Genomic DNA, 13,562 nt, shown 5'->3' on the forward strand with positions numbered 1-13,562 from the left:
ATATCGAACAGTCAGTTTTAGTTTTAGAGCCGAGAGCACAGAGAGAGCAGACAGCCAACAGCAGGATGAAGCCTGCCTGGAGCTGCATTCATTCAAAATACGGCACCTTCCTGCAGGTTCGTGAGGATGTGGGGATATGTTTATTTGTGCTTTAGAATAGATTAGAATCCGAAAATAACATTTAATTATTCTTATTCACGGCTTTCTTCCCACTAACACCGGTCCCTCTCTTTATTCACACAAGATTGAAGCAACAAAAGGTTGTCATATTCAAGTAGAGTCACAAAGCATCCATCCATCTATTTTCTGCTGCTAATCCAGGGCCGGGTCGCTGAGCAAACAGGATTAGCAAAGTGGTCAAGAACTCCCTTTCCCCAACAAAGTTTTCCAGGTCGTACTAGTGGATCCCAAGGCATTACCCAAGGCATTAGAAATATCGTCTTCTACCAGTCAGGACGCTCACAGGAAACAGAGGAAATGCTCCCAGGAGGCATCCTGATCAGATGCCCGAACGATCTCAACTGACCCCTACATAATCTCATTCTTTCAGTCACTACCCAAGTAGCCTCAGACTTGGAGGTGCTGCCTGTCGTCCCGACTACTACAACCAAATCACGTCTGGATGGGCAAACTCCCATGAACCCCCAAGGGTAAAGAGATGGTCCACTGTTCCACAACCAGGACGGAATCCGCATTGTTCCTCATGCATATGAGGTTGAATTATTGGTTTGCGCTACCTTTCCAGAACCCTGGAATCAGCTTTGCCTGGGAGACAGGGCAGTGGGATCTAAACTATTTAAAAAAAAAGGGAAAAGCCACCCACCCATTCCACACACAGTGTCTTTGACCTTCGTGGGACACTGAAGAGGTGTATCAACCAAGACAGCCAAACAATGTCCAGCGCCTTCAGAATATCAGGGCCAATTTGATCAATACATGGCATCCTGCCACTGGGGAGCTTTTTAACTATCTCTGAGACCTCTGCCAGTGATATCGGTGAGGTTTCCCCCAAATCTTCAAGTCTGCTTCCTCAGAGGACATGTTGGTCAGGTTCAGGGGTTCCTTAAAGTCAAAGTCAAGAGGGGAAAGAACCAAATCTGGTGTGGGAGGTGGAGCGTACCTATACCAGCTAGAAATATTCAAGTTCCCTAGGGTGTGAGGCGCCTAGCAGGTTTAGGGATACTCACCAGAGGAAGGCTCTGACTGTTGATTGTCTGAACCTTGTAGTAGGGCTTCGTTATTGAACTTCTGTGCTAGCCATGAATCGGCCATAACAAACACCTTGTTCAAGCAAGGTGATTCATCAATGTACTTGGTACCAGAACGAAAGATTGTTGATAGACTTTGTGGTTGTGATTCAGATCTGTGGCCACGTGTCTTAGACACTTGTGAAGAGAGAAGCAGAGCTGTCAACTGATTACCACCTAGTGGTGCATTGATTCTGATGATAAACCTAAATGTGTAGGGAGGGTGAACTAAGAACGTGTGGCTGAGGCCCCTGTCCTACCTTCATAAGAATTTCTCGTGCATCCAGGGGGAGATTGGGGACATGGAATCCGAGTCGGCCATGTTCAAACCCTCCAATGTTAGGAGTTGTGGTCAGAAGGTTGTTTGTGCCCGTCATGGCGGCAGCCTAAGAAACCCACTGGAGGACATGTGTGGTGAAGGAGCTGAAGAAGGCAGTCTATCTGGCTTGGTTGTCCCAGGGATCTCCTGATGTAGCAGACTGGTCCCAGGATCCTGTGTACATTCCACAATATAGAGCACTTCACTGTTGCAAACATAAACATTCCAAATGTGTCCCAATTTATTTCCTGTGTCAGGGCAAGGAATTTATAAAAGAAGGATTAGTTAATTTGGAGATAAAACCATCAACGTTAGTAAGAAATAATCTTTCGTTTGTCTTCAGGCTGTGAGGTGGAGATTTTGAATGTCCGTCCATCATTCTGTGAGGAATATGTCTACAACCCATCAGAGAAAAACCTTACAAAGTCAATAGTGAATGCTCTTAATGTCCTGAGGTAAGAACACAATGATGTCCTGTGATTTATGGCTTACTTTTAAGTGGGTTCAGTTCCAGAAATCCAGAAAACCTCATTCAAAAATCCGACATTTGTAACAATGCTAATAACTTGAAATTAGTGCTGGGCATGTAGTTTTTTTTAAATTAAGCGGATATTTTTAACACAAGAACCGGGCATCGAGCGGTGAACAGTGTGGCGTCACTTCCTTCATTTCCTTCTCTTCCTGCTGCTGCAGCCGCTCCCCCCTACATTCCCCTGGGTCCTAAGTTCCTCCAAGTATGCTTCTTATCACCCTCTATGTACCAACGCACATTTATAACAAATACCACACATATTACATAGTAATCAGCGTTGCATATGTGTCGACCAAAATAGCAAAAATATCAAAAAATAAATGATTCATTTAAATTGTTTTCTTTAGAGTTTTTAAAGTTTTTTGGAATATGTATAATAAGCATAACATTTAGTTATGGCTACTGAGAATTTAACAAACATAAAAAAAAGAAAAAAAACATGACGTAGATAGGTTTGCAGTTTTCAAGGTGTATATTTCAAATTGCATCTATTACACACATGAAGATAAAGTTATGAACACCGGCTGAATATCTATTATCAGAATCATTATAACTGTATTCTAACTGCTACTGTGTAAAGGGAATACTGCTGTTAAAAATAACCTTATTTGTGTAAAGTGTTTGCAAACCAAATGTTATTGCCCTTCTGTTCATATAGCAGTACTTTTAAAATAAAAGTGCGCAATACACTACTTTTGAATTCATTATTGAACTTTGCGCATAACAATGCGATTAATTGCAAAAACATCATGCGATTAATCGCGATTAAAAATGTTAATCATTGCCCAGCACTACTTAAAATTCAGCCTTTCTTAACAGTATCTTGTGTGGCTTGCTATCATATTCAGATAAAGACTAGTTGTTTTTTGACAGTCTAATACAGTTGTTTGTTCAAAATGTATATTTTATGGATATGGACGGAATCCAGTGACAATGACATAAGTACCAGCACTGGGTTGCTTTTAACTCAACAAGTCGATCAGATTAACTGTTGTAGAGTATTACTAATAAAGATGTCCCGCAGATGGTATTGATGGTACCGCAGATGGTAAATATATATAGCCTGAAAGGTGGACATTGTGTAGGCTCATATGTTTATTTTCATGTGACAGTGACAAAAAGATTTTACAATAATGTAACTATTCAAATATAGGAACTAATGATAGCAGCAGATACCCAAAGGAGTGTGTGTGTGTGTGTGTGTGTGTGTGTGTAGCTCAGGCGAAGCGACCATGGCAGCAATATATTATGAGAAAATAGATGTGGAGGGCCATCACTTTGGTCCGGAGTCCCCGGAGGTTAGAACAGCTGTACGACAACTGGATCTCGCTATGCAGACACTCAACCGCAAAATAAAAGTCAGTAATATCACTACTACTGTTACTACAATTACAGCTAGTACTGCGCTCCCTGTCATGCAGTTAATTTTCCATCTGTTTCTGTCTCTTGTGATTCTGTCAGGAGAAAAAGATGGTGAACCAGCTGAACATTGTGGTATTTTCAGACCATGGTATGACAAAGCTCCAGTGGATGGAGAAGGTCATAGAGCTGGACAAGTACATCAACATGTCAGCTATTGTCAAGATGATGGACAGAGGACCCATAGTCAGTCTGTGGCCCAAAAATAACAAGTACCAAGAGGTAAAGCCACAATCTGTATTTCCTTTCACAAGAGAGCTGGGATTGGCTTTGTTCATGGCTGATAAGCCAGTAGAGGCTCATGTTCTTTAATGACTGCTTGGTCCAGGGTTTGAATTATGGGGAGGGATTGGGGAGGTCTGAACCCCCTAATTAAGACTTGGACCCCCTCCCAAAAGAAGCAAAAACACCATGTCCGTGAGGTCAAAACATTTATACATCCTTCTTCCCTGTAATCATAAATAATACAATATATGTCAGGAGAGACTTCCTTTAGAGGGAACAATACATTCCTTACATGTAGAGATGCACCAATTGTGAAATTGTGGGTTGATACTGATTTAACAATTCGGCTGATAGCCGATGCCAAAATCGATGTTTCTGATGATGTTGTTACTTTGTTTTTGTTGTTATTTATTGCACTATTTTGCCAGGGAAACAAAGACAACTTCCTATAAAAAAATAACTGAGCTGTCATCTAGCAATTCATTACACTGGCTTTGAATGAGCACCAATTCAATCAATTTTTTATTTGTCCAATAGAACAACACCTTTCACGATTGATAAACTAGTGGACTAGTAGCGGCAAAAACCCCCCACTGTGAAATATTGCCACATGGCCGACCCTTTTTCACTTTCATTTGTAAACAAACCACACGTGCAAGTCACCCGTCCTCCTGCCAGAGTCGTGTCCAGCTAGTGGCTTCTTCTCCGAATCAGTGGCTGGTTAATGTTGCTGAGACCAACCGCGAATAACCAACACAACAGTTAGCCGGCGCTAAACTGATGCAACACTACAGATAAACAACGGCCACTGCGATCGTTGAATATCATTTTATTTGCTTATAAGGAGATGGTAGTCAACAAGGCGAATATCAGCTGACACCGATGTTCGGCTGATAAATCGGTGCGTCCCTATTGACATGTTGCACAATACATTTAAATGTGAAGTGTCTTTGGTGATAAGACCCATTGTGATGTGGTCTATATAGTTCAGAAATATTTCTCCCGGAGTGGTGTTGTTGGTAAGGAGAGTTGGCAGAAGATCTGAATGATGGGATGTGGAGCAGGACTGGGCACTGAAGTGATTGAGACTGGAGATGAAGGGACGGAGGAGGATCGGGTTGGTTTATCTGAAATGACCACTGACGCAGCAGAGAGTAAAACTGTTTTTAAGTTTCACAGCAAAGATATGATTGGCTAAGGGAGATAGTGTCAAAATCTGGTCCATACTCAGCTGATTTAGTAGGAGCTGGAGAACCGGAGAGAGAGAGGTTGTGAATGAATAGGAGCGTTAGGAGAGTCTCCCTGACTGAACTTCTGCTAAGTTTCATTTCCCATATTCATGCCTGGAAGCATCTTGTAATACGATTTCAGACACCCCTAAAGTGAACTATACCATTTCCTAACCTTGAGGCTAGTTGCTTGCACGTGTCACACAAGCCAGTGAAAACACTATGTAGGCAGCTAGTTGCTATCTAGATAGTTTAAAGCACTTAACTTTCTTTCCTTTAGAGTGTCTGAATCAGTTTCTCCATGTTTAGTTCTGACTCTGGGAACAGAAAGTAGACCAGTCCCAGATGACCTAAGGGGTCGGGATGGTTCATAAGGTAGCAGCAGATCAGAGATGTATTTTGGCCCTAAACCATGGAGTGACATGGTAAGGGACATGGTTTATGTTTAGTTCATGACATGATGAGGAGTTGAGAGAACCCTCACTGCCTCAGGATACATGCTGTTACAGAAACAAGTAGTTCTTAATACTACGCAGCCTTTTTCCTGGAAGGAGGACAAAAAATGCATTGGTTTAAAATAAGTTGTTGTTCGGTAAGGTGAGAAATAGGACTCCATCAATAGTAGCATACTTTTTGAAGGTAAAATGTTTTCATGATAAATTGGTGGAATAATAATTATGGCCAGAGTCACCAAGTAGCACCATTCTATAAAAGTTGATGACTTTAGCCTCCCTGATTGTCTTTTTATGATTCATCTGTGGGTTGGTCAGGGTGGCTGTGTGGATAGTGGGGGAGCATGTGAACCGATTGGTCTTATGCCCTCCTGCTAAAAGGTCCCGCTAGTCAGTGAAAGTATGCAGCTGGTGACTCCAAGAGCTTTCTACACCCTCTGGACAACAGTGACATTAAGCAGAGATAGAGACAAGGGAGAGAAAGAGAAAAATAAATAGTGTAGGATTTGGAAATGAACCATATCTCTTTTTGTTCTCTCTTTTTACTCCAGCATAATTGATTTAAAGTAAAACCATCAATGCATTTAAGTAACTGGTTTACTTGGAACTTGACTTCTAGATTTCCCCTGTAGAATGTTGATTTGTTGGCATAGCTCCTAATCTGCTTTTTACATATAGCACATATGTAAGGAGTTGCAGGAAGGAAAGCGAGATCATTCCAGTTTGAGATGCATCATAGATTTGTACGGGGTCTCTTACCAGTTGGACATGCCCAGAAAACCTTCATTGGCAGGTCCCCAGGAGGCGTCCTGATCAGATACAGGGAAGGAGCAGCAGCTCTACTATCACCCTTTCGCTCTACATTACATTACATAATGTCGCTTTTATCCAAAGCGACTTACAATAAGTGTAGTCAACATAGGTATTCAAGAGAACTACTAGTCAACAGAAGTCATAAGTGCATCTTCTTTGTTAAACAAGCATCTAAGAGCATAAACCAGAGCAAACGTACAGTGCAGAAACAAACAAATACAATAAGTGCAACAAACTAGTATGAATACAATAAGTGCAACAAACTAGTATGAATACAATAAGTGCAACAAACTAGTATGAATACAATAAGTGCTAAGTGGAAGGCTCAGGGTAGTACTTCTTGAAGAGGTGAGTTTTCAGCCTGCGCCGAAAGATGGGCAGCGACTCTGCTGTCCTGAGGTCAGTGGGGAGTTCATTCCACTATTGTGGGGCCAGGACAGAAAACAGCCGTGACCGGGTCGATCGGCCGCAGGGACCTCTGAGTGACGGGGCAGCAGAGCGAAGTGGTCGGGCGGGGGTGTAGGGCTTGACCATGGCCTGGAGATAGGAAGGAGCTGTTCCTTTCACTGCCCTGTAGGCTAGCACCAGAGTCTTAAACAGGAGAGCGGACACACAGACACGTATCTCAGTGAACTGTGCAGACAGCTTTCAAAAAAGTACAAGGCACATCATATTTTCTGCATACAAGAATTCACGCCTTTAGTTACATCATAGGAAAGGGAGTATAGGTTTTTGGACACGTTGTATTGTTCTGCTCATTATCTGGAGTCTTACAGGTGCGTTCAACTGGGAGTCAGTTCATACAGAGGTCGGAAACAATGGTTTCCTGTTTCTTCTTCTCGTGTGTGCATGTGAACAACCTTGGAAGACAGGACATTGGTTTCATGAAATGATTAAATACCTCTGTCGGACTGCAGTGTTCTTTTTCTGTATCTCTGAACTATTCACATCAGTTGTACAACATCTTTTAAAACTCCCCAATATACTAGAATATATTTTACCATTATAATACTTAATCATTACAATACTTAATACGTATTTTGCCATTACAATGGTCCGGTACGACGCCTGTTGATCTCAGGCTCCATTTTATCTTCACTCTGGCAATGATATTTTTTTAACGGAGAAGCCTAACCAGGGACAGGGTCACACATTAGCCTTCTCTAGAAATCCTATTTGCAAGATATCTGTGGCACTCATCTGACTAGTGGTGGCACTCCTCTGACTAGTGGTGGCACTCATCTGACTAGTGGTGGCACTCCTCTAACTAGTGGTGGCACTCCCCTGACTAGTGGTGGCACTCCTCTGACTAATGGTGGCACTCCCCTGACTAGTGGTGGCACTCCCCTGACTAGTGGTGGCACTCCTCTGACTAATGGTGGCACTCCCCTGACTAGTGGTGGCACTCCCCTGACTAGTGGTGGCACTCCTCTGACTACTGGTGGCACTGGCAGCTTGTGGCAGCTACTGACACCTACATATAAGCAGAGGAAGAGTGAAGATATTTTCAGACTTGTATTTTTGGATTGGACTTTTTATGGGTTTTAATTTTAAAACGTTTTTATATATATACTTTTAAATGATAATAAAACGGATGATTTATTTCAATTAATTTAGCCGATTGCTGTAAATTACTATAAAAGTAATAATTTGGAAAGAGTGTATTATGTTCCCTTTTGTTTCAAAACCAACAAAATCATACTTCAATAAAGTTTATGAGATACAAAAAATGTGGTTACTCCAAGGATGTATACAGAGAACAGGTGGCTCAGGTGACTCAACTAAAATCCATACTATGATGATAAAACTGATTTACGGCGGCTGACCTATCGTGACAGCAATGGGTGTTCTCAGGAAATGTGGCTCCGCCCGCTCAGCTCGGCAGCTTCTTGACGGGTGCCGAACGAGTGCCGCTCGCTTACCACTGTTGTGACACCTGACTGACACTTGCCACAGACTAGCCACTGCGGTGCCAGGGCCACAAGGAGGATCTCGGCCTTGCTGGGTTATTGAGGGATATGTTGATGGTTTGTTATTAAAACCATTCAATTAACGTGTGTGTGTGTGTGTGTGTGTGTGTGTGTGTGTCTTATTCCAGGTGTATGCCGCATTGTCCCAGATCCGTAACATGCGTGTCTATGCCAGAGAGGAGATCCCTGAACGGTTCCATTTCAAAGGAGGGAAGTTTGTTTCCCCCCTGACACTGGTGGCTGATCCTGGCTGGTTTATCACTCAGGTAACTTTATTTATACACACATGAAGGCAGGGGTGTCAAACTCAAGGCCCGCCACGTCATTTTATGTGGCCCGCTAATCCGCCAGCAAAAAAAAAAAAAGATAATAAAAATATCCCCATAGTCGAAATTATGAGAAAGAAAGTCAAAATTATGAGATACTTAAACACAACAGTCATAGAAGCAGCTCTTTGGCAGGTTACCCTACATTTGAGATAGACATTACATTTATTTAACTGCATGTACAATATTTGTACACTTGAATAAACGATAATCAAATACAGAGACAGTTATTGAACATTATGTTAGGGAGTGGTTACATTTATACAGTTACAACCGGCCCTTTGAGGGAAACCATAATGCTGATGTGGCCCAGGGTGAAAATGAGTTTGACACCCTTAACACTGAATGTAACCTTAACTTAGGTGTGTTTAAAAGAAAACTTTAAAAGGGCACCTTTAAAATTGAAAGTCCTCTGTTGACTTTAGAAATAGCAGTTGACAAAAGGTGCATTTAGTAGCTCTTCTGGATCACATGTGGATTGGTATGGTTTCAGCCAATAAAATCTTACTTTATTCTGTCTTTTGTCTAAATCATTTAGTGTGTGCGTGTTTGTTTGTGTGTCCCTAGAACAAGGCAAAACTTCCATACTGGAGCAACGACTCTGGGGAGCCGTCATTATGGCAAAATGGTTGGCATGGTTATGACAACGAGTTCCTCGACATGAGAGGGATTTTCTTGGCAACAGGACCTGGTAACAAATGTTTCATATTTTAATAGTAGGCCTACAATCTGTTTATTATTTGATTCCTATGACCTCTCTGCTTCACAATTCAATCTGTCCTAAAGCAACCCAAGCCCTCTCCTGTTATCCACTATCTAAAGCAGACATGACCAACAACCCAGGTTGGACTGGGTCCTGGGTGATTTTTGAGGCAGACGGAGAATATGAATGTATGGCCAATAGTTTGTGAAGTTCAAAATAGTAAATTGTAATATCAGGACACTATTGTCATCCAAATCATTCTTTTTTTTATTTTTACGTTTCTTAACTACATCTGAATACTACAAAAAACATTTAGACATGTGGAAATTGATTCAAGCTTTGCATTTTTCGGCAATAGGATAGCTTCTGTTCTGGAAACTGCTCAGAAATGCAGATATACACAAGGTCTCTAGTTTGTGTTTTTTAAGTTTCATGGGAATTATCCTAGAGGTCACATCTGTATGGAGTTTACCCCAAACTGCATGGGATTAGGATAAAGTGGGGAAAAGGAAATTCGTGGGTACCCAAAGAACTCATTCTAATTCTCATATCTTGAGGGGAGAGGTCAAAGGGGGTCCTTTTGAAAGTCACCATACCAAAATGTAGCCTAACTTTGGGGCATTATTCAGCATGAGACGGTTGGTACCAATGGATTCATTAGGCCGTCTAGTGTTGTACGATATCAGTATCTTAACATAAGCTTTAAGGCCTCAAAGAGTTAAACAGGTTGCAAGACTTTGAACTATTAAAGTGTAAGTCAGCTTTTTGATAACTTTTACAGTTTTCACATTATCACAGCTTATGTCTCAGCTGTTTTTAGACATTTTCTGAGTTTGTAATAGGTGTGTATTGTGCTGCTTAGAGTGAGTAACCTCACAATTAATGTGGAGAGGAGCTTTAACATTTTCGGGAAAGAATATGTTAAACTTGCTCACATTCCCACAATTTTCACTTTTCATGCATAATTTCTGGTCACAACGTAGAAAATCTGGTGCTGGTCGCAGACATAATACTATGGAACCCAACGGACTTACTCATTTGGCCATAAGAGCCTAAAAGTGACAGGAACACCAAGCAGCTGCCCCACACTGATGTTAACTCTGATCAAAACCAAAAAGATCATGTGACTGAGGAGTCACTTAACATACCACAGCAACCTTTGATTGCTGCTAGACAGACAGGTGATTTAGATGAGCTAATTTGTGCAGTTTAACACATACACAGTCAAGACTTGCACATTGTTCAGGTGTTGCTCCACTTAGAGTACTTGTACTGTCAGCCAAAACCTCCATTCAAACCTTACAATGTTCCACATCGTTCATACATTATTGGTATTTTTAAACTTTTAAAGCTGGCAATAGTACTAAATGTCTTCAAATGGTTCAGAATGCTGCAGCTAGAAACTTAACTAAGAAAATTGGATTAATTTTCCCAGCAGCCATTTGATATTTATATAGCAGGGTAAACACAGGTGTAATTAATAAGTCAATTAAGGTCCCATTCTAATTTGTCTGTCACAGCCATTCCAATGAGCCAACAAGTACAAAACCAGGGCCTAAATGGAACAATTAATGTCATCAATGATGACATAGTAATCATTATGTAAAATTGGCTGCTGTGATAGGATCTATTTCACCAGTTTTAGCTTCCTTTCATTGGCTACCTATTCATATCATATATTTTAAATTGTTAAATCTCAGAATCGGAATCAGAAACTGTTTATTTGACAAGAACGTTACACATACAAGGAATTTGGCTCGGTGATTCGGTTTCTACCTGCCTGATCTCCTTTAACATTATACTCCAATCAGGACTCTCAGAATATAGTGAAAACAAGGTCAGCAGGCCAAAGGGCATTTACCAGAGACAGCCTGATTCTGTCTCAACTCCCTCCAAAATAAAAGTCCCATAGAGTAACTACACACACGATAACAAGATGTTTTCCATACAAATATTACTTTTTGTCTAACGAGTTAATTAATAGATTTTTACCTTTGACAGTATTAAAGTTTAGCCTCCGGCTTTTATAGAATGTATTTTGGTTTCTTGTATGTAATGCAGTTCAGCTTTCAACTCTGCCAGTTTTACAATTCAGTTTTTCAGGATTTCTGTATTTTCAGTAATGCTTTGCAATTCATTTCCGCTGTTAACATTCACATTTATTTGCTAATTTGAGATTTAGATCTAATTACATTTACTTAACTTCATTCAGACTTCAAGAAAAATTTTCGGGCTGCTCCAATTCGAGTGGTGGACATCTACAACGTGATGTGCTGGACGTTGGGAGTGAAACCTTTGCCAAATAATGGGTCCTGGTCTCGGGTTGAGTACTTCCTGAATGGCTCTGATGGTCCATCCCTACCCACAACCCTCTGCTGTATGGGAATGTTAGGAATACTGCTTGCACTATGGGACTAAAGCATCAACGAGTTCAGTGTTCATGGCATCTGATTGTATCTAGAAATGATCTGCTAGAAAGAATAAGAACAGTAATGCATCTAAAAGTAATGGAAGAGAAATAAAAGTCAATCTTGAAATTGTTAAGGACCAAGAACTTGAGGGCTTAAAGTGCCTGGACAGTTTTCTAGGACCTCATCAACACTTCCCAATTGGACCGGGAAAAAAATAATTTTACATGACCACAGAACCTTACAACGGACTTCCATTCTGGGTCTGTAATGCCGTGTTCACACCAAACGCGACGCGAATCGCGCCACGATTGTTTGTACCATATGGTTTACACACACACACATGTATACACATAGTTTGGTCCGGTTTCTATTGATATGAGATATCGTAGAGCTCTGGGTGAACACAGGCGGATACAGTATTAATTTCCTGATTCAACAACGGCAGGACGTCAGTGATGACAGGAGAAACAGCTCAATGCTGATAGGCTATCGCGCCGCAGCGTCACGCCATTTTTTCGCCGAAGTTCAAAGATTTCAACTCACGCGTTTGGGGCGTTTTGTCGTTTGACGCAAATTCGCCAAACGAGCTGCGCCATCGCAAATTTGCGTCACTCCAGTCTCATTGCGTCTGTGCATAGACTTTGTATGTAATCTACTCGCGTGAATAATTCGCGCCGTGTTTGGTGTGAAAGCAGCATAAGAACTCTGAACTCACATCGTCTCTTGCTTTTCCAGCTCTCTGATCAACATGTTGATGTCTGAGATGGTACATACCTTGAATGTCCAGCATAACAACACTTTGTTAATTCTGTTATCTTCTGCAATTTCTCTCGCTAACCACTCGTTGTCAATCATAGTGAAACATTAAAAGTTAAATATACAACATGTCAGCTGGACTTTTTTTTACAAAGTTCTTTCCAGGAACTTCCAGGAAGCGCTCAAGGAAATGATACAGACCTGTGAAAAGAAGCATTGCTGATTCCTGGGTATTTGTAAGCTTGAAGCTGTTGAATGCAAACCTCTTCTCTCGATTCTTGCCATTTTTGTTCCAAGATCAAAGTTTCTCCAGAAAACAGTGATGCATAGAAAAAAGCCCCTGTGTATCCAGATAAGAAGGAATCATTTTGGATATGGTGAATGGACTGTACTTGTATAGCGCTTTTCAACCATTTTCACACTAGCTAACACTCATACAGCTTTTGGGGTTAAGTGTCTTGCTCAAGGACACATCGACATGTGACTAGCGGAGCCGGGGATCGAACCGCCGATCCTCTGATTGAAGGACGACCCTGCTCTCCACTTAGCCCACAGAAGTCGCCCACAGAAGAGCACTTTTAAATTGATAGACTTCATAAAGTCAGTATGCTGATGTTGCCTGCTTTCAGTATGTCTAACAGCTAGAATAGGAATTAGGAGGAATAATGAAAGCTATACTTTCTTTTTTTTGGCAAGGCACAGATAGGCTACATATAGGTTTTGGTAGGTTCACTCTGTATGATGGTTGATTATAAGTGAGATGCTTATTTGGATTGGGCAACAACTTTATTCCATTGCGCAATCCTGTATTGTATAATGTGTAAAGATAAAGCTGGACCTTGAACTCAGCTATTCATGTCTTTGCGTTGGATCTTTACGACTCTGTATGACACACGTTTTGTGAAATGTGCTTTATAAATAAATTTGCTTTAATTTGGAAAACATGACTGTGTGTCCATCAGGATTTTATCATAGTGCTTAACCACTTCTTATGTGCTAACACTTTAGAATGAGGAAGAGCGGTGAATCTATTGGGATTAAACCACAAAGCTTTTGCTAGTCAATATATTTCAGTTAATGACAAAAGGAATTTATCATTTATATTAAATGGTTATTCAGTTAGATTTGGCAGAGCGGCTCAGCTGTTTGTGGGAGCTCTC

At 41.1% G+C, this 13,562-nt stretch overlaps 1 protein-coding gene across 1 annotated transcript in view; it reads left to right on the forward strand.

The window, feature by feature from the left end:
• Window positions 1-13,349, forward strand: part of enpp6 (ectonucleotide pyrophosphatase/phosphodiesterase 6) — a 30,405-nt gene extending 17,056 nt beyond the window's left edge. Inside the window, exons 3-8 of the mRNA XM_079167113.1 lie at window positions 1,910-2,021; window positions 3,315-3,456; window positions 3,560-3,739; window positions 8,335-8,472; window positions 9,100-9,223; window positions 11,448-13,349. Of these exons, the coding sequence (XP_079023239.1) occupies window positions 1,910-2,021; window positions 3,315-3,456; window positions 3,560-3,739; window positions 8,335-8,472; window positions 9,100-9,223; window positions 11,448-11,653 (902 nt within the window). The 3' untranslated portion in view covers window positions 11,654-13,349. The remainder of the gene's footprint in view (window positions 1-1,909; window positions 2,022-3,314; window positions 3,457-3,559; window positions 3,740-8,334; window positions 8,473-9,099; window positions 9,224-11,447) is intronic.
• Window positions 13,350-13,562: the final 213 nt, after the last annotated feature.

The sequence above is a fragment of the Pholis gunnellus genome (genome assembly GCF_910591455.1).
Source record: "Pholis gunnellus genome assembly, chromosome: 10".
Taxonomy (NCBI): domain Eukaryota; kingdom Metazoa; phylum Chordata; class Actinopteri; order Perciformes; family Pholidae; genus Pholis; species Pholis gunnellus.